The sequence below is a fragment of the Epinephelus moara genome, chromosome 22 (genome assembly GCF_006386435.1).
Source record: "Epinephelus moara isolate mb chromosome 22, YSFRI_EMoa_1.0, whole genome shotgun sequence".
In the NCBI taxonomy this organism is placed as follows: domain Eukaryota; kingdom Metazoa; phylum Chordata; class Actinopteri; order Perciformes; family Serranidae; genus Epinephelus; species Epinephelus moara.
Genome location: NC_065527.1, coordinates 18,464,831 through 18,487,085, shown reverse-complemented (window position 1 = coordinate 18,487,085; position 22,255 = coordinate 18,464,831). Strand labels below are relative to the sequence as shown.

Here is a 22,255-nt window from a genome sequence, read left to right as displayed (position 1 = left end):
ATTGATATAGCCTACAGCTGGTGGCCACAGATTCGCCACACGGAGTGGAAGGACTATGAAAGTGACGAAGGCTTGATGTAGGGGGGGTTTAAAGAAGGCTCGAGAAGTGTTTTCTTATTTTTAAAGAGTGGCACACCAAAGATTTACAAGAATACACAGCCAAAATGCTCTGCCACGTTACTCGTCCGGATGCGGTGGTGATGGAGGTGGAAGTTGATGCGAAGGCGAACGGTGAAGACTGTCTGAATAAGGTAGGCTGTGGTGGAATACACATCACGCTTTGTTATTATGATAACCTGCATCTAAACCCCAGTGCTATGGTCAGATGGGACAGCAGTGATCTGGTTGTCTTGCAAAACTTTAGATTTTCCATTTTCTAAACTTCAGCTCGATGGCTTATTTAATGCCTCTTATAAACAGGCAAATAAGACAGAAATAAACTCAGTTTCTGCACTAAAAAGCTTATAAACAAGGTGTGTTTGCTGCTTGATGTTTGCCAATATTCACTTAAGCTGTAAACAAAACTACCGATACATCTGCTTTGTTGTTGCACAGAAGGACGGCGGAAACAAAATGTTCTGCTATGTGCAACCAGAAGGAAAACATCTGTGTGTAACAATGAATCATCAATATGACGAATCATAGTCAAAGCGAAATAACTTGCAGGCTGCATTTAGGAAAGTTTTGATGCATTGTGTTTGTCGCCTCTACCTGCATGGCTTAGTCAGAGGCAGATGGCTTTGTTAAGGTTACTCGAGTTCATTCTTGAGCCTTTGCAAGCACTCAGCGTCCTCGCTCCACTTAAACTGAAACTTCAATCTCAACTTTTAGATATTCGTCTATTTTCCCTCCAAAGTGGACATGAAAGGAACAAGCTCGCATATTACTCTTTGCATCAGTAGCCTCAAGTTGTTTTTCCGCTATTAAAACGTAAAGCTACTTCATATGCATGGCATATCCCCAACTTGCCGTGGGTATGAATGAGTTTTATCTCAGCCTCCGGGCTCCCTGCAGACGAGCAGCAGCGGTTATGTAATAACCCCATGGTCGCCGCGGCTGAAGGGGCGTGGGATTGTGGGTTTGATGAGCCCCTTTACCCCGTGAGAGCCTCCAAGTTTACTTCCAGCCTATCGCGAGCTTTAGAATATTGATGGGTTTTATCTGTAGCAGTGGGACAGCCGAAAAGCTAATGAACAAAGTGATAAAAGAAGCCTTATTTTCTTAGCCTCCTGAAAATGTTGACAAACTACATTTTTTACTGTTGTACCTGCTGGTACTGTTGAATTCTGTTGATTCTTGCCAAAATGTAAAGGGACCTCTCAACTCACTGTCCTATCCTGCTGTGAAAAGATACACTTTTAGAAACTGTGAAATTTACTCCCAGGATTTTAGGGTCCTTTTTGCATTCTCAAAATCCACTTTTGTGACTCATTTCTGTCATCTCTTCCCAGGTTTGCAGAAAGTTGGGCATAATTGAGGTAGACTACTTTGGGCTGCAGTTCACAGGCAGCAAGGGAGAGAACCTGTGGCTCAATCTGAGGAACCGCATCTGTCAGCAAATGGACAATGTGACGCCCTGTCGACTGAGGCTGCGGGTCAAGTTCTTTGTGGAGCCCCATCTCATTCTGCAGGAACAGACAAGGTGTGTTTACCAACCGCTTGCATAGACGTTATGTGCAGATCTGCCACATGAAGTTTACAGTCATAAGACAAGATCTAATTTTATTTTACCACTTCCTTTATAACACATTTTCTGCCACATACCCGTAAATAAGCTCACTACCCTCTCTCAGTAAAAATGATCTGTTTTTTATTAACATACTTTCATGACTGCATCTGATATACAGTTATGATCATGTAAAAAACAAAAAAACAACAAAGCCATCCTTGGTACGCTTCCAGAGCATGATAGTCATACATTAGAATGAACTGTAGTAACCTCTCCCCAGAGCCCTTCCGGGGTTACTGAAGGTCATTCTGTTGGAGCTCCAGGCAGGAAATGTGATCCAGCAGCTCTGGGGGTATGTGTCGCTCTGCGCCTGCCCCCAGGGACCCTCTGTGCGACAGCCAGGACCTGTGTCACAGCCCCCATTCAACTCAAAATAACTTTTGTTGTGCTTTTTTTGTTTCAATTGTTTGTGGCCATTTTTGTGTGAACAAAAGCACACTCCTCCATTTGGGGTTTTTGCAGATGCTGTTTGGAAATTGTGCGATGGGCCAGTGTAGGGTGCTTTCCTCCATAGGCATTGTTTTAACAGGAGTATGTCATCATGAGTCATTGGTACAGCTGGTAATATATGTCATAGTTTTTTTTTTTTTAGAGCAGCAGGATCTAAAGTTCATTCGCACTTTAAGACGTTTTTAACCACATGTACCCGAAATGCTAGTTATATTTTAATTTTAAGAACACAGCAGTAAGCAAAAAACACACACTGGCATCACATCACCCCTTACTAGCTCTCCTCTCTGCAAGATTAGTTTAAGAAAAAAACCCACTACTCAGACCAAAGTAACAAGCCATGACATGTCCAGATCCTGACTCAGTATTCCCTCGCTCCAGTTTCATTTGAAGTTATAAATAGCATCCGCAGCCCTCGGAAACCTGTCCAAAAAACTTGTTTTACACACAGTGTCTGGTGTGGTACTTGGATGTTATAGTCACTCCAGGCACTGCCACAAGTGTTTGATATAAGGGGAAATTAGTTTGGTGTCTTTTTAAGCTCCACCGTGCTGCTTGTCCTCTCTCGCTCACAAACACACACAGCATGCCACTAGAACTGTTCATTAAACCGACATGTATCTGCCTTGGCAAGGATTTGACCAGCATTCCAGCAAGCACTCAGTTGCTTCCCAGTTCACCCACCGCTCCACCTTCAGCTGTTTCTCACCCCCTCTTCCCTCCCTTCATGTGCTGATCAAATATAAAAGCATGGACTTTGTTCTCTTGCCATATTCTTATCGCTGTCAGATATAAACTGTCCCCGCATGCTCACACGGCCTCTGTCCACCTCGCTCGCCCTCCGCCCTCCACCCCCCCCCCCCCCCCTGGCCCATATTTGGCAACCTTTTGAAGGAAAAAAGTGAAAGGCAGTGGGGCAAAGAGTGTGTGAGCGTGGAAGACACTTGGCTGCCTGCGCTCTGACCTCCAATGATTAGCGGGGGTTATCAACAGATGGCTGGCGTCAGGTGGGGGTCATGGGGTTGTTAAAGAAAGGTGAGATAAAGATGTGAGATGGCAGGCAAGGGTACTCACACACGACACATAGCAACATGCTGTCAAGTTATGTGTTTAATTTTGGTGCTGCCTTCATGCCATCCATCTGCTCAGATGTGATATAATTTAAGTGGTGGGGGAGCAAACACTGGCATCAATTTAGAGATAAAGGGCAAGATGTTGACAGCACATAGCGGTGGCATTTTAAGGACCAACACAAAGCTCTGGGAACCAGCTATACTTCATTTAAAAGGGTTATGAAATTACACATGGCATTTATGGGAATATTTTTTCTACTTTCATTTGAAATTTACTTGACTTGTGGAGAATATATTCATACATTTGAGTAAATTAGCACTTTGAGGACCAGATAGTGTCCCATTCACTCATTTTAAATTCTTTCACCTTTGACCTACTTTAAGCTACAGCAGCCTCTGCACAACGTGTTCTGACTGCAGGCGTACACTCAGGCACGCCTCATCAAGGCAAACACATTGCACATTTTTGCTCCTCACATGACTAGAAATGTGTCCAGTTCATCTCTACCGGAAAGTCAGTATGCCACAAAAATGTTTGCTGTATTTATTGTCAAAAAACGCAGTCAAAGATGAGTTCATGCACAAGTTTTAGAAGTTGAAACCCAACGTGAGCCTCTCGCTTCACACCATCTTTATAACCACACATTGTTTCCCTAGTTTCACAAGAATCTGTGAGCTGGGGTAAATGTTCTTGCAGCCTATGGACAAAGCCAAAGGGACTGTATGGTACCAATAGACTCTATTGAGCTGAGGGGTGGGCCTCTTTTTCTACGCCCTTCTTATAGGCCTTATTACATAACCTACACTGGACTGAGCGCGCACAGATCTGCTTATATAAGCTGCTGTGTACTCTGCTGCCACGTAAAGCCTAGCAGGTCACTTGCATGTTCTTGCTCACATGCAGCTTAATATTTAGATAGTCTTGTTCCTCTTTTTTGCTGGGCCTTTATAATTTCTCATAACCAGTATATCTATATAACCTTTTAGGTAGAGTTTTTCTTCTGCTGCACAAAACCAAAGCGCAGTCCACATATATTTGAGTTGCAAGGCTTAAGTTCAGCTTTATTCCGTGGCAGCCATATCCCCTCCTTCTAAAACCCCTTTTCCCTTAATCTCATTGCTATGAGATTCTCCATTCACCCATCTCCCACAGGCTTGTTTTATAAATCTAGAATTTCCCAAATGCATAAAATAATCTTTTGATGTGGCGTCCTCTCCTCTGCCAGCTTCTATTTTGGGCAGCTGAAGGGGCCACATCGAACAAAGACGAAAGCAAGGGCCATGCTAACCTTCCAGTGGCTTGAGATGGGAGTTGCACTGCATGATGCTTCCGACATTTTCTTGGCTTTATCGTTTAATTTCACGCCAGTGGAAAACAAAAAAACAGTTCTTCTCAAAATATAGTTGCCTAAAAACATCTGATTCGCCTTCATCTGTATTTCCATGACGCATTAACTGGAGGAACTAATACTTTCCATTGGTTAAGGGATACTGACCCAAGGGCCTCAACAACAGCCTGTGTTATCTGCATCATTAAACATTGCTTGCTGGGGGGTGTTTTTCCCTTCATTAGCACTCGTATTTAACATTCTGATCAGGCAAACATTGGATATCCTGAAAGGGCACAGCTGTTAGTGCAGGCTTTATCAGAGGTCCTCATTGTGAAGCTGTTTATCTCCTCAGGTGTAAAGCTTATCTTTTAACCTGAATCCAAACTAAAAGCCAAATGAGTTTTAACCAAGGACTCCTTCTGATTGTTATACTTTTTAGTAATTACATCTCAATATGTTTGCATGCAAGTTAACTTGTTTTTTTCCCCTATTTGTCTCACAAATTAAAGCTGTAGTCGGTAACTTTCAAAAAGCAACTTTATGTCATTTTTCCTGAAACAGTCACTATATTCACACAGCACTGAATGAGATGGGTAATTTGTGGGGGAAAAAAATTCATGTTTCTCTTTGTAGCACTTTCAATGGCCATACCGCACAAGAACAAAAACAACCAATCGAAGAGAAGGAGTCTCCAACGCAGCCGCCATGTCAATCACCGCTCGTGTACCACGGTCTTGAAGTGCTTTTCAAACTGCATTACTGCATTGTCTATTCCTTGCCTCATATGTTTTCATTAACACTTTGGTGTGATGTTTAGCTGTAAAATGAGCCCGGCCGCCATGTTGGAAACCATTTCGTTGACATAAAGCATATCGACTAAAGCAAACTTTCTAATTTTACAACTAAACAGTACACTAAAATATGTTATGTTTTGAGGCAATGCAGCAACAGAATTTCGATTCATAATTGATCAGTGCTGCCTATTTTGACAGTTTGACCGCAACTCAAGAGCAGTGATTGACATGATGGCCGCTGCATTAGAGACTCCTCAGCGTCTCAGCTGGGATTGGTTGTTTACCAGCAGTGGTAGATTCCAACAAATGCCATGAGAAGCACTATGAAGAGGAGGAAGAACATTATTTTTTCACACTGTCTCATTCAATACTGTGTGGATATAGTGACAGTTTCAGCAAGTTATTTTCATAAAATATACCAACTGTTTATTTAAAAGATGAAAGACAGATGGGTCAGTGTCATCAAACAAGTCTTTGAGAATACATTCATACCCTCAAAGTCAAACATGTCAGATTTATACCAAACAGTCTGTTCTGTGATGCAGCACAATACTGGAAATAATTCCAAACTAAAAATATTTAAATCCAACTTCAAGGACTTTGCTCTGCTGATGTCACTGCTCTCGCAGGACAGCGTTCCTTATTCTTATATAATGCCAGGCGTTTCAAAGACATGCTGGTCAGGGGCACTGGAAAATCAGGTGAATCAGTGTGTTAACCTTGTGACGGACTATCGATCTGTCCAGGGTGTTTCCTTGCCTTTCCCCCAGTGCATGGTGGGAACAGTTCCAACCCTATGTATAGTTATCAACTGAGATTTTACAATGAATGGCTTGATCAACTTTAACATTAATCACCGCTGTTAAATCGTAGCAGTTCATTTCTTGTGCAGCCGAAGAAAACTCCCATCAGCTCTCTACACCGCCACTTCATCTGAATGCTCTGCGAAAACAATTTGAGGCAATTTATTCAGGTCACACAGAAGTTAGAATGTTTAGCTCGCTGTGGCAGGCTCCGGAGAAGATCAAGCCAAAGATCACACAAGATGCCTGTGGGTGTTTCATGTGTTCAAAAACACCACCCAAGGATTTTATCAGCCAGCCCCTTAATCAGTAATTAGTAGCTTTCCCCAGCCCTATGAGTGTCTTTCCTCTGTCATGTGTTGTGCGCTCAAGTAACCTAGCCCCGATTTTGTCTTGTTTTAAGTCATAACATTTGCTCTTGCCCAAGAACAGCAGAATTGTTTTATTTGTTTGGCGCCTGAACTTTGGATTGATGCTGAGCTTTAATCACTGTTTCACCATCCAGTACAGAGCACCAGCCTGTAACCAAAGTATTTAGCATACAAACAGCTTCTTTGTTTAATTGCAGTTTAGCTTTCTGTTCAGCTCGGCACAGAGTTGCAACTTGTGCTCAGTATGATTGTTTTGCAACTTTCGGATAAATTGCACGATTCATCCTTTAATAAGCGCTTTAGTTTGTCTTTCCTTTCAGCCCACACCTTGAGAGAAGATGTTCAGCAGGGTTTACTGCAGTTCAATGACTGCTAGTAACCTCACAGCACACAGCTCCTGGCAGTGTCTCATTTGACTAGCTCACAAACCGCATTGTTGAAAGCCCAACCGATGAGGTCTGAAAGTCTACTGGTGATTGGCTGGAGGTGCAGTCTCTAGGCAGAGGTGTTAGGTTTCAGTTTGTGGGGACGTTTTGTTCTTCTGTGAAGTGAAGCGGCTGACATTCTGCCTACTGGGAGAATAGACACTGGGTCGGGGTAGAAAACATTAAAATAAGACAATGGTTTTATAGATGGGTGGAACAGACTGGAGTGGGTTTAGTTGACTTGGTAATGAGCGTCTGTCTACTTGAGAAAGTATGCTTATTCCTTTTTTTTTTTTTTAAACTATGGCGCCAAAGTACATGCAAAAAGATTTCTCAAGTCTTTTTATAAACAGCTCCAAATAGCTCAACATTGGATTGCTTAAAATGCACACAACCGCTGTTTTAGTGTTTTAAATTTGAATGGTTCACAGACTGGGCAGAAGAAATCAGCTGAAAAACATGAATTATCTCATCCCCTCAGCTCAGCTCTGTAGCCAGTGACCTATTTTCAGATATTCTTTCTCAGGGTTCAGGCCCGCTTTAATTGAATTATTCCAGCAAGGCAATCAAGTATTCAAACATTCCTGCAGCACCCCACATGACCTCCCCTCCCCCCCCACAACCGCTGTTTTGAATCATTCTCCTATGCTGTTAGCATTCAGGGGTATTATGACTGTAAATAAGTAAGCCTCTAAAGACTTTGATTATGAGTTATCTCCCATCAAGGACAAAGCGGTGATGATGAGTACTCAAGTAGGCCAGGAGACTTTGGTCTCCACACAGACTTCCTGGCATTCAGTCTGTGTCTGGTATGTTATCGAGCGCCAGTCTAAAGGAGGAGGCGATGCTGTGATGATGGCTGCAGTGTTCCCGGACGACCCTGTCATGATGCGTGTGCAAATGTGTCTGAATAGTGATGTGTTTTAGTCATCAGGATGGCGAATGAAACGGGCTGAAGCACACAGAGGAGAGGTCTGGCTGCAGATAAACAGCTCCTCAAGAGTGAGTCTGATTCAGCATGGCATCCTCACGTTCCAATAAGAGACAGATTCAAGTCCTGTGATTCTGTCTGGCTACGTCACTCAAATGAGTCACGGCGACTTAGATGCCTGTTTAGTTGAGCACGGGGGTCATTTATCCGCTCTGCTGTCTCTTGTCTTGTCACCTTGGTTACAGGCCTGCGTAAACCTGAAGGGTTTGTACAGGGATAACCACAATTTTTTTTCAAGTGTGTCCAGACAAATGCAGTCACTTCACATCAGTGGGTCTCAAATGTTTTGTCCACTCAGGAGACATTTCAAAAAAGCTTTTTTAGTCCTGTCTCAACCAGTCAGCCTCAAACACCATGTTGGGAGACGGTGGATTTATGGACTGTTGTCTCTCCCACACTTTGAGTTTAGGATGGACCTTGACAGATGCTGAGGCAGCACTACACCACTTGATCACGCTGATCCTGGGAAAGCTGTCTGAGAAGCTTTCTACTTGATACAGAGGCCGAGGAAGACAGTAGGGCAATCTGCACAAAACATTTTCCCTTGTTGCTGCCATAACAAAAGTAATGTAGCGAGATTCCATTGCTGCACAAAGCTGGTGTTTAGAGCAGATCCAGTAGCAGTCTCGCCTCGCAGGGAGCCTCAGTGGGAGAACTTGTTACCTTGTGCTTGTAAAGCAGCTGCGTGTTGTGGATTTTCAGACATGTTTTTTGTTTTGTTTGGCAGATGCATATCTGATGGCTCCCATTCAGCCTCAGGGAGCCATCGTTGAACTGTAGTTACCTCTGTTGTTACCTGCTCTGCTGTAAAGCTAATAGGAGGTGTTTTCCTTCCAAATGATAATTGGAATTTTCGGCCAGCTCAGCAAAGCTCGCACACCTGTTTACACACGTGGGCGACCACAACACCGGGAATACTGGATTTGGAGATGTGTTGCTCAGCAGCCTCGTGGCCAAATAGTCCACATAGTCACACATGGTTGGTTAAGTGAAACATTGCTGAGGTTAAAACTCATCATGTTACACATTGGCAGTGTCACAACACCAAACTAACAGCAGGCTGGGACTTGTGGTAAAGGAAGCTTGTTAAGATATTAAATGACTTGCTCAGCGGCACAGTGACCGATATTAACCTCTTGCCAGCCCCGCCTGAACTACAGTAACCTCCGCAGCTTGCCCTATAATAACCCTGCGTCGGCACCCTATAGTAAACTCCAGTCAGCCCTATTGTTTGCGTCAGGCAGGTAGCTAACTAGCAGCGCTCCATCACATGATGCCTGCTGGGCCTGACACAATAGAGAGCAGTGTTTGTGTGCGTGTGCGTTGGAGGGAATGGGATGTTTAACACCATATCAAAGCAATGTTTGTTATGCCTGAGGCTAGTCAGCTACGGGGCTTCGTTGTTATGGTCTGGCTTTATCAGGGGCGGTGTAGCCCGACTTTGTTTGTGTGCCTCACAGCTGCTTTCACTGCCGTTGTTACTCCTCGGAAGCACCGTGAATGTGTGTTGGAGAAGGTGTGCCCTCCGTTACAGCATACTGAAGCAATACACAAGTGTGCGTATTCTGCCACCAGTCTTGCATTGCTCCCTTAAGAGTCTGGTTCTCAGTCCCATAAGATGACAGAGGAAACGTCACCTCCAGCTGGTTCCCTGCATCGTCTGCATTTCCCAAAAGACACCTCGGCACATGCATCTTCTACATAAACAGAACACAATGGGTCTATGTAAACCTAATAAAAGGGGTGATGAGTGCTACCTTTCCCCCTCCACTTAGTGTCCCTCTAAACCCTCTCAAATATCCTCAAGTCACAGTGTGACCTGATTTGCAGTTTGCACAAATGAAATGAAATGTCTCTGTTTGCATCATGCTTCAAAGAGAACTGTTGCCCGGGGGTGTTTTTTTTTTCTTTTTGCGGAAATAACAAGCAGTTTCTGGCGCAGTCTGCTTTTAGTCTAACACACCAGGATGCAGTGGGCCAAAAACATTCAGCCATTACTTTTAACACAAATTGTTTTACTGCTGAAACTTGTGTCAGCACAGGATATCAAAGTCATACTTAAATTTCTGGCGTTGTCAAATGAAGTCTAAAGTGAGATCTGGAGTTACAGTTAAGTCACCAGGCACCCCAATAGGATTGTAACTAGTCAACAACATTGGCCAGTGGCAAGCTGTCCAACAGGTTTGTTGTCACAGACGCAGGTAACTGGAAGCAAAGCCTTTTGCCTGTGCAATCCCCTTAAGGTCACTGTGTCATAGGTAAGCTCAAGGAAGGATCAGCTAAGGTTACTTTAGTTCAGCGCTCATCGTGATGCAAGGATTGAGCCAGTCAGGGTGTTTCTCCTTTTAACATTTTGTCTCCTGCTGCTAGGAGGAAAGCATTCCTCACATCTTCAGGTCAAAACAATGGAAAGGACCTGCCACGGCTTATTTTGTTTCTTGAGAATTTTGCTGTTTTTTGTGGCCACACCAGAACTCCGTGTTCTCATTTAATCGTTCAACCCAAACAATAACAATTGTGGTTTTTGACCACTATTAATCTTTGAACGATTGTCCCAACTGTCACTTCACGAACCCACCTCATTTTGAACAAGAATCAAGTGTCAGACAAAACAAAACCAGAGGAGGCTTGTCTTTAAATCGGTATATTGCATGAGTTTGTCAAAAATGTGGTTCAGTAACTGCAAAGGGCCACAGAGCAAGAGACTCAGACAGGATGCTGGCCATTGTAACTCCATTTAAGTCCCGATTTTGCATTCAGATTTCAGACTAATCGCATAACAACACACAGCTGTGGTCACACATTGGCCCAGCAGTTACAGTTTGAGCACAGTTGCCCATTGAGTCACCAGGTTAAAAGTCCAAGTACTTCCTCTACTGGAGCAAACAACGCGATCCTGTCACTTCTGTCCCTCTTTCAACTTCCACTTTTAGAGCCTCCAGTGAATAAACACTTAAAGGAAGTTCTAATAATGTGTTCTGAGGAAGGGATTGAAAGAGAGAAAGTGAGTCATTGTGACAGTTGCTTTTCCTTCTGCTGCACACAAACACAAAAACATCTGCTGTTTGCAGCGAAATCCTAGCCGTGTGTGTCCACCTGCTCTTTCTTTTATTATTCCACTGTCTGGATAAACGTAAAAGAGTTCGTCATATATTGAAAGATCCTCCTGTTCTGTTTTCCTCCTGTCCACCAGACATGTCTTCTTCATGCACGTGAAGGAGGACCTCCATAACGGTCACTTACGCATGGGCTCTGAACAAGCGGAGGAGCTGAGCGCACTCCTGGCACAGGCCGAGTTTGGCGACTACAACCAAAACACAGCCAAGTACTGGTACTCGGAGCTATGCGGAGAGGAGCCCAGCACTGCCACCATCAACAGGTATTTTTAAAGCAACTCAACATGGGCCTCAAGAGGAGCAGGACGTTGAAATGTTCTTGATTGTGAATACATAGCATGCACAAAAACAGTATTGTTTTGCTGGCACAGACTCGTTTTGTTCTCTGCACATCTGACTAATAAAAGCCCCACTCTGACCTGAAGTGAACTAATGATGTCTGGGTATTTCACACAAGACAATTGGAATTTGGACATAGTTAATGTAACTTCTATACAAGTAAACAAGCTCTGGCTAATTATTGAAACCCGTTTTCGGTGTCAGTTTTCCTGAATCTCTGCCCACTCACTGTCCCGCCATGAAGACATGATAAAGAGTAAATAATGGGTCGTGGCAATGAGGCACGGACAATATAATGTGGCAGCTGGTTTTCAAGGAAATGAAAGGAAATCAAAATTCTGTCTTAAGCAAAAAAATAAAGATACAGCGAGTTGAAATGACTAGTGCTGCCCCTTCTTATAAATTGCAGTGTCTGTCTTTATTTATCTGAGGTGAAAGGCTTTAGATAAGAGTAGATGACACACAGTCGCAGTGTGTGTTGGCTGTTTGACAGCTACTGCACACACTCACACTGATCAGCCAAACAGCAGCTGACAGGAAGTCAGATAGCATGTGTTTGCAGAGCTCCACTGACAGAACCTCCAACTGTACATCCTGAATGTTTTCTCTGTAAACAAGAAGAGGGTGACAGTTTCACTACTGCAAGGTTTTCGGAGACAATGAGTGTGGATCCCACTGCATCGTGCAATCTCCACACCACACTTTCCACAGCAGTGCCCGTGCCACCTACAACTGTTGGGAACGTATCCAAGAATTACTTGGTCTCCATTTTGCAGTTGCGGCCTTTGGAGAGCGCACTGGAACCATTTTGCCGAGCACATGGCGCTGTTCCTCACATGCAGAGACTCTTAAATTATACATTAGCAAGCCCCATCTCCCGAGCCTGCTACATTCAGCTCTTTAGTCATGTGCTTTGTAGAGGCAGTAGGTGCTGTTGCTCACTGCTACACATACACACACCTCCAGCCTGTTGTTCTGTGCTGTTTCTAATCATTTCATCGACTGATATCCAGACTGTGGGTCTGAATGGCATACATAAGCCATTAGCAGGGATGGAAAAAGTACTAGAATACTGTGCTCAACTAAAAGTACTCTTACTTTCAAGAAATTTCATATTTAGATACTTAAGTGTGAGTAAAACAACTGATTTTTATTTTTTTAAAAAGGACACACAAAATGATTTTGTTACGTTTAGAAGAGTAAATGTAATTTGTTACCTCCAGCCATGGACAATCAGGCATTTTCTACCACAGTCTAAAAATCTGCAGGCTTCACTGGCTAAAATAAGCATTCAGCTGTGTTACCCAAGCATTGATCTCATAAGTATAGTTGTCAAAAAAGAACCAGTTCAGCATCAGAGCTTTCTGCCTGAGGGTGTGTTCAGCATTGACAGCTTAAACACACTCCAGTGTTGCATTTATCCTGCCTGTATAATACACCTGGCTGTCACAGTGGGTGTTCCTTGATAACCTGTATGATAAAGCTTGTGTTAGATAATGTAATTTCCAATCTGAGCTGTAAAGCGAAATAAACTGAAACGGTTGTCTTTCTTCCCCTCTGCAGTATCGTATCCAGACACAAGGCTCTGGAAGGTTTGAGCCAGGGCTCGGTGGAGTATCAGGCCCTGCAGCTGGTCTCGTCTCTGGAGCATTACGGCGTGGAGTGGCACTGGGCTCGTGATGCAAATGGGCAACGGTTGGCCATAGGAGTCGGCCCCGAGGGTATCGCCATTTGCAAGGAGGACTTCAGCTTAGTCAACAGGTACGCTCCACCGAGACGTCTGCAAATTGCTCTGTGTGTTCTTCTAGTGATGGTGCTAGAATTCAATATGTAACTGCTTATTCTGTCTTTGCCTTCTCCTAGAGTAAGCTATCCAATCATTCAGATCGCCACCCAGTCGGGGAAGAGTGTGTACTTGACGGTTACCAAGGACACAAGTGACAGCGTTGTGCTTTTGTTCAAGCTGATCAGTAATCGGGCGGCCAGTGGTCTGTACCGGGCCATCACAGAGACCCACGCCTTCTACAGGTGACTATTAAGGCCGAGATCACGCATACACTGAAGCTATATATAGCTGTGAAGCTGGATCGTAATAGATTTAGACCCTCTAATAACTTTGCACTGTCCCACAAAGTTCATACTGCCTCAGATTTTTAGTGGCAAGTTAGACTAGGTGACTACAGCTGTTAATTATTCACAGATCTGACCTGCTTCAGAACAATCTTCCATGTCACTGTGGCATGTTTTAATGAGTTAATTGTTTGCTGTTCTTCACTTAAGACTAGTAGATTATAAATAAAAGAGCCGGGGGAAAAACATGACCTAAAATGTGTTGCGTAAACATTTGTTCCGCTCTATTTGGCACGTACTGCTTCCTGAGTTTACTCTCACACATTTGTACGCATTGACTAAGTGTGCTCCTTGTTTTCTTTTAATATTTTTATGGTATGAACACATGCAAAGTGGCACACACGGGCACATGAAACAAGTAATGGACCTGCATGAGTGTGGATGGAAATATAGATTGTGCAGGACAATCTTCAGTGGGCAGAGGTGGCCTTTTTCCTTTGCACAGACAGTACGCAGTGAGCAGTGAGCAGAGACAATTCAAATGGCTGAGCTATGAAATTGTTGTCAGTCAGTCACAATAGTACAAAGGTACAAAAGACAGCCGTATCCTTTTGTTTCAGGGACGGGTTTTAGCTCAGAGTCTGCAGATTTTTTTGCAGGCACGTCTTCGTCCTGCTTGCTCAGAAACAAGTGTGCAGTGATTATCTCATGTTAGTGAATGAGGCATCGGGACAAGATGAATATTAGCTGTTGCCTAAATAAACAGTGCAAGGGGGGTATTGGATAAACAGGCATAGTCTCAACAACACTGGGGTGAAGTTTGTCAGGTCAAATGCTCTGATTTTGCTGACAGTAATAATCACGTCTTATCCTATTTTCATTTCTTAGGTGTGACACAGTCACTAACGCAGTGATGATGCAGTACAGCAGAGACTTTAAAGGCCACCTTGCTTCCCTCTTCCTCAACGAAAACATCAACCTGGGCAAGAAGTACGTCTTCGACATCCGACGCACCTCCAAGGAAGTGTACGACCACGCCCGGCGCGCTCTCTACAACTCCGGTGTTGTGGACCTGATGTCCGGCGGCGGCGAACGCTCCTCTCCTTCACGCTCCCCGAGCCGAGACGACCAGCAGGACGAGGGGCTGGACTGCGGCAGCTGCCAGCAGAGCCGAGCGCTGCAGGAGCGGCTGCAGAAGCTCAGAGAGGCTCTGTTGTGCATGCTCTGCTGCGAGGAGGAGATAGATGCTGCGTTCTGCCCCTGCGGCCATATGGTGTGTTGCCAGACCTGCGCAAATCAGCTGCAGGTGAGACTCTTTTTCACTCACAGAAATGTCTGTAGACTTTACTGTGGAAGCCACATTGCAGGGCTTTTCATTAGTGTGGTTGGTATTCTCTTGTGTCGTATACACTGAGAAATGACAGTACTGCATTTGCTTTATGGCAAATGCTGATGTCATCACTACCGTAGAAGCAGTGTGCTAAAAAAGCCATCTCAAGAGCTTGTGCTTTGCTCAACTCGAGGCACCTCCAGCCTACTGTGAGCTTCCAGCTACACCCAAAGCTCTTTAATTATACTGAAGTTTTAACTTCTTATCCTTTTTATGGTCCTTTAAACAACATCCAAAGCTTTGCTTGCACTCTGCTGACCTGATTGTCCCCCCTCCGCTTAATCAGCTAAATGTTGCCCATCTTTGTGGAAGCAGATGGTGTGTCTGTGTGAGCGTGTGTGTGTGAGAGAGTGAGTGTGTATGGGAGTTTGTCTTATAAAGGGATTATAGCAGCCAGGCAAATCTTACTTCTATTAGCTCAACTAAGAAACGTGACCCAGCTAATGGACGTGAGAATGAGTCAGTAGAAACTCAAGACACGAGAGCGAAAGAAGGAAAGTTCCACTGCTTTCATCAAGACTGTGGAAACTGCTCTCAAACTATAGCACTACATTTCACCTTTTCACAGTGAAACCTGCCTTGTCTGTTGCTGTAAAATATTTGCCACAGTGTTCTTCAGTCTCAACATTAAGATTTGTCATACGTCCTGAGTGGCGGCTTATCAGTTGCCTAAATGGTGGTCAGCAGTACTCATCTGAGCTCATTTGTTGACACAGCCAGTTGCTGTGACTCTTAGTACTGTGTGATTGTGGTTACATGCTCTCTGAACTTGCAACTTTGTTTTGCCGGCTTCTTGCTTTATGTCACGTCTACTGGCAACGTGTGTGTCGGCCCAGTTTGTCATGTGTTAGAAGAGTGGTACATTTGTGAACTCAGTGTTTGCTCAGGTTTGTTTTTGTGTTCTTGAACAAGCGGAGATGTGGACATAGAAGGTTTGAGATGTGCTATGGGTGTGTGATTAGGTCATAGCTATGCCTGTAATGATTCCAAAAAATGGGGAAAGTATTTTAAAGGGAAACTACACCCATTTTCAAACTTCCATGTTATTTCTGTGGTCTAATGCTGCATTCAGTCTCCTTGGATAGTCCCATGTCCTAATTGGGGAAGTTGTTTTTCTGTTGGCACCTTATGCACTAAAATTTTCGCCAACTTTCCAAATTGTTGTTCCAACTTGAGGCAGCATTCATATAAAATTTCCCAGTGGGGAACCTTTTTTTTTTTTTTCCGATTATTTGGACAGCACATGAATGCAGACTAAGACGGTCCAAAAATAATAGTAAACATGAACAACTCTCTCCCAAATCCAAAGTAGCTCATGTTCACAAATATTGATAGAAGTTTCCTAGGCGATGGAAATAACATGTTTGAATTCTCAATTTAGGAGGTGCTCACCTCAAAGTTTGCTCAAAGCTCAGGTGACCACAGCTGGCCTTGTATCACTTTTGACCAGAGCAAGTTACAACTGTAAAATAAACAAATACTCAAAGCTTATTCTTTTCTTTCCTCTCCCTCAGTTGTGTCCTGTGTGTCGGTCGGAGGTGGAGCACGTGCAGCACGTCTACCTGCCCACCTGCACCAGCCTGCTGAACCTGACGCTGACCGACAACCACCAGCACCGCAGCAACATCCCCGCGCCCATCCACAGAGAAATGGCTTCTCCTCACAGCTGCTCTGCCACAGAGTACGAGCACAAGATCTACCACACTTAAAGACAACTCCACCAAACTCCATCATGAACTCGGACTTAAATCAGCCAGATTATGGTTTCATAAAGAAGGAACATTTCTCGTCCATCTGTGTCTCCTGCCTGGACTCCATGAACTACCAAACGTAAAGAAACTCCTGAGCATAATCAAAGATCGACACACTCAAACCACTCCCTCAACTAGTGTGTGTGTGTGTGTGTGTGTGTGTGTGTGTGTGTGTGTGTGTGTGTGTGTTTTATATTGTTATTTACCTTCGTCCCTTTGAGCTGCCAGTGTATCTGGTTGGTTCTTAGTATTGTTGCCGTTGGTTTGTCATTCTGTCCAAATCTTGTTTGTTCGAAACACCCCCTGCCACAAGATGATTTTAGATTAGGCTCTTATTGACCTTAAATTATTGCATCAGTTGACCTGATACAGAAACACTTTTGTTTTTTAATTATTATGTTAGTTGTTTTTTCCTAGCTCCATTTCAGACTCCTAGCCCCAGAACCCGAACCATACGACGAGTGTGTATGTGTTTTAGAATAGCTAAACACTGTACATAATGTCTGTCTTTTTCTTTTTTCATTTTTAATGCTTCTTGACATTTTAAAGCTTATTTGTTTTTTGATTTGAGAGCTGAATTTTACAGTGCAAGAGAGTGAAATGCTTTTCTTTTTTTTTTAAATATTTTATTTCTTGTTATTCATGTTCCATGTTTTCCATGCCAATTAGGGGGGTATTTAGAGGCTAAGCAGCGCTGCATATTAATGAGACACACCAGGTGCTAAGGCCACCACGGTCCCGTTCTTGTGATCTCTGGGTTAAATGGGGTTCTCGAGGGTTCTTTTACTCCACCACCAGAACTGCGACCTTGGCTGTGAAATGCAGTATCTTGCTGACACTCCCGCAACCTCCTTCACCTCGAAACTGGTTTTGTTGATTAACTGCCTCTTGTCCAAAACAACAAGCCCGGTTTCACAGACTGATGCGCCTTTAACTTTCAGTTAGCATGGAGATAAAAATGTAAGAAATTAAGAGGACAAACTGTCCCTCTGTTAAACACCGAACCACAGAGTTGTATACAAAGAAAACTAGGAATGTGTCCAGCAGCAGCTGCTTCCTCTGAAAACCTCAACTATAAATTTCTTCTCTGGGGTGGACTTGTGAGTTCCTTTTTGATATTTCTAAAGGGTACTAGGAGATCTGTCTGTGCAATACTTGCTTGCTTTTTGAAAAAAGCTTTTCATTTTCAAGTTTTATTTAATTTCAAAGACTATATTTAAGAGAAAAACAAACAACATTGTCACTTTACCAAGGAAGTTTTCCACGTGTCTGTAGGAGGTTTGGCCTTAATGTAGCAGCAACACCGTGTTTATTATAAACTGTCCACAGACTTTTTTTCTGGTGAGAAAAGGAAAACTTTGATTTCTTTAACGCTGACTCGATTAAGCTCAGCCGCTGCAGGGGAAGGACTTTTATTTTTCACAATGTACAAGTAGCGATTTGTTTCTGTTTTCTGAAGCAAAAGCCACTATGCTCTGTAAAATAACTCAGAATTAAATCCTTTTTATATATTCTGTTTTTAACAAAGAGAAAGTATTAATAAAGTTGTTTTTTAAAAACACACTCTGGATTCAGGGGACATTTATTTTTGTTATTTTGTATGTTGTCTGAAAGCATGTACACTCCACCTATGTTCAGAACAGGCAAGACACCAGTAAAAACAAAACTTACTAATTTCAGAAATTAAAATACACACTGTATTTAATGTTGGATTGAACATATGTTGCTTAGGTGAGTCATCATTTCACTGAGTACTTGTCAACATAACCCTTCTGAATATATTCAACAGTATTTCCCTTTGGAATGTTTGTCAATGCAGTAGCCGACAAGGAAAATGCCAAAGAAGGAAACATCATGCCGACAGTGACAGCGTTCCAGCAGCCAGACTTTGGTGCCAGTTCTAATGTCTAGTAGTGTGTTTTCCTTGGTAGCTGAAAGGAAGTAAGCAGGGACCAAAGCTGTTGCCCTAGTAACAGAATAGCAATGAAACTGTCTATAAATGGGTGGGGTCGTCTCTCACCATGTCCCACCTTGTTCTGAAGTGCTGTTAATGTTGTGTGGATAGATGAACGCAGATTCAATACAACACTATATATAGTACAAATTTAATGTTTGTTCCTCATTTTGCCTTTCACTGTTATCTGCTGACTTTATATCTGATAGCGACCCAGTACATGATAAAATCAGTCTTTGTTAGATACCGTGAGAGTGTGTTGCTGAGACAGAGACAGGTCTTGAACAAAGTTAATTTCCTCCTGAATTATCTGTCTGAAAAATGCTATTTTAGTGTCAGAGTGTTGGGAAGATAACTGGCTGTGGAAAAATGGTTCTGACTTTTACATTAGTAACTATGAAGTGAAAGAATCAGTCATGATGTGTGCTCACTTTCACTTCTCCCATTGGAATGAATGTACTCAGGAGCGCTACTAGTCTCCTAAATGGGCAGGGCAGTGGTGAAACCCACAAGACACAGATTAGAGATTACTCTTAAGTGTCTAATGTGAGCTGTCTTGTTTACAGATGGCCTCTGGTACTTGGCAATAGCAACCACCAGGACAGTGATTCCCAATCTAAAGGCTGGGTAACCCATGGGTATCCAGATGCAAGGCCGTAGCCATGTAGTCAACATTGGGGTGGACCAAATCTGTCGGGGGGTCCCCACCCCAACCCCCAGAGAAAAATACAAAATTTAAAAACAAATGTCCTTCTTTATTATTCATCATAAGCAAGTAAAGCTACACAGTACTATATATATATATATATATATATATATATATATATATATATATATATATATATATATATATATATATGGCTGTGACCTTTTACAAGAAGAATTAACCAGACTAGTTGTTTCCTCATAACACTTTACATTCATATCAAGCCTCTGCTCTAATACACAGATTTACTGACAGATATTAAAACCTGAAATTCCCTCATATCAAACTGTTGCTGAGCTCTTTCATAAGACCTTTTCTTGGTTTTACTCAGCAAAGCTATCAAGATTTATCAGGAAACCTGCTGACTTTTAACAATCAGGCATCAGAGGTTTCAGATGACACGTGGCGAGAAGAGAAAGGGCAAAAAGTGTTTTCTTGTGACCTGTCAGACTGCTGTGACTTCGCCAGCACTCCAGGTGAATCGTACTTGGAAGGGCAACACGTCATTTGTCATTGTCAGACTGGAAAAGGTAGCTAAGAGCTGCACAGTGGTACAAACAGAGTCTGAATGTTGATGGGAAATGACAAGCTCCACTGGACTGTGATTATGAAGTCTGCAAATAAGAGTTTCATACAGCCACTACTGATTAGTCAGACTTCACCCCTACTCTCTGAACCACTCCACTCTGTCCTTTTATAACCCTCTGGATGAGAATGCTTCTCTCTTTCTCTCCCGTTTCTCTTCTTATCTCTCTTTCTTTTATTTGCTCTCATGCATCACTGCCATTAAACACACTCCAAGGACACTGATGACAGCAGAGAGGGAGAGACGTGCGAGGGAGAGTGCTGTGATTTCTCTTCTCAGTCAGTCAGCCATGCAGAGCTCCGGTATCTTTGCAGGTTGGAAAACAACAACACAAGAAATATCATCATATAAAACATTACACCCACTGTAAAGTGAATATTTCACCTCAAGATAGAAGGACATGAAATGAAAAACATCTTTAAAAGGGACAGGCAGCGGCCTGCCAACAGCGACACATGTTCATCTGTTGACATCAATCAACAGCTGTTTTGTTGTCTGCATCCCTGACACAGATTCACGCAAGCACATGTAGCCACAAACCCAGGCTCGTAACGTCATGACCTCTGCACTGATCCTTTGCCCTGATCCAGTGACATGTAGTGGAATCTCAAACAGGAAAACTATTGGTCACATCAGGAAAAAAAGGTAGATAAGCTGATGGTATTATACCATATTGCTGGAGAATGCAGCGGAAAAACATGGAAACACTGCAGAGACATTAAGCTCTTTGAAATGTGAAAACCTGAGAACATTTTCTGTTGTCACACTAATCCAAAATGTATCTATAATACCATACAAAACTGCATTAATCTCTTGTTGAGAAATTGCCGACAAAATATGGATTTTGCAGTGGGTGGTGACACTGAGAGCTAATGTCAGAAAAAAATAGAAAAAGAGAGAGAGAGAAAAAGGCTTAGTGGTTTCATTGAAGACTGAGGATTTTGGATTTGCCTAGTCTGTTGCATATTTATGTTCTACTGGAATTGTGTTTGAATAAAATGCCCCTGGTATGTGGGATATTTACATCCCTTTTAATGTTTTAAAACAATGAAACGTCAAAAAACATATCTCAGAAAAATTCAGACATTTCTGTGAATGTTCTGCCAAAAACATTTTCACAAACAATCCGTCCTACTGTATCACATTTTATTGGTTTTCTTTTGCAAATGTCCTTTTTATAGTGTGCATGTAGCCAAGAGCAATAGTCAATAAAACCTGATAGAGGCGTGGTTGGTGACCCACTTTTATGCATGACTATAGTTTACTGGGCGCTACTGTACATTTTGTTACTGCTGGATGAACAGCTGCAGTAGGATTCAAAACTTAATGTAATGGTAAGGTTGTGCTATGTGTGAGTATAAAAGATGGGACAGAAAAGGGCACAGGAAGGTGTTTTAGCTGGGAAATGATTTGTGGCTGAAAGAGAAGTGTAGATAATGTTGGCACTACCAGCAATTTCCTTTAATTTTTCATTTAATTCAGTTTTGTTTTCACTCTTAATGTCATAACAGATCCATATCACATCTAACAATTGCACTGACGTCCTGTGTAATCATTGGCCCGTACAGAATGTTGCTTTTACGTCCACTGTCAAACCCCAGCGGAGATGTTTTCCTCTAGTCTGTTGTGCTGCTATCAGTGTGGAATTACTTCACAGTGGCATGCTGAGAGCGAATATCACTTTCTGTGCTCCTCTAACGGAAACATCTGCCAAATCTTTGACTGACCTGGCAACTTGACCACTGTTTACTCCACAAGCCATAACCCAAAGACAAAGAACGAAAGTTCAGTATGGGACAAAATATAATTTTCACTTCTACCAATTCAGACTGAACTGATTGATGTAAAGTATGAGGTGACTCGGGCTGACATGAATGCAACAAAGCTTCAATCATTGTCATGGTAATCAATGTCCAAATCAGGATTCAAAGGCTCCGTTTAAACATATATTATTATTGGTTTGTCTTTGATAAGAACATTCATAGACATAATTTAGTCAGGAACACTTTAGTCAAAGAAAACTTTATTTACATTTGCAGTGTTATATTTGGCGGCATGGCTCTGTTCTGGGGCCCCTCTGCCTTTCCTCTGGCCTAAGCAGAAAGCCTCTTCCACGTGCCTACATGGAAAGCATAAGGAAGAGATAGCCCACCTCTCTGTCCTTCTGGATACCTACGTCAAAAGCCTAAGGCAGAGAGAGCACACCTCTCTGCCCTTCCATGTGCAAATGAGGAAACCCATAAGGCAGAGAGAGCACACCTGACTGCCCTTCCATGCGCCTACATGGAAAGCCTAAGGCAGGGAGAGCAGCAGCAAAGACCCCCCAGGAACAGAACAGAGCAGCATCAATGACAAACAGAAGTGACATTGATAAGT

At 42.9% G+C, this 22,255-nt stretch overlaps 2 protein-coding genes across 2 annotated transcripts in view; one reads left to right on the top strand and one right to left on the bottom strand.

The window, feature by feature from the left end:
• LOC126383654 (uncharacterized) overlaps positions 1-22,255 on the bottom strand; it is a 62,709-nt gene that overhangs the window by 20,560 nt on the left and 19,894 nt on the right. The gene's annotated exons all lie outside the window — the stretch shown is intronic.
• On the top strand, positions 32-18,194 carry mylipa (myosin regulatory light chain interacting protein a). Its single transcript, XM_050034231.1, has 7 exons — positions 32-251; positions 1,452-1,642; positions 11,161-11,346; positions 12,986-13,183; positions 13,286-13,450; positions 14,381-14,798; positions 16,397-18,194. Exons 1-7 carry the CDS (start codon positions 165-167, stop codon positions 16,589-16,591), a joined length of 1,440 nt encoding a protein of 479 aa, XP_049890188.1. The 5' UTR covers positions 32-164; the 3' UTR covers positions 16,592-18,194.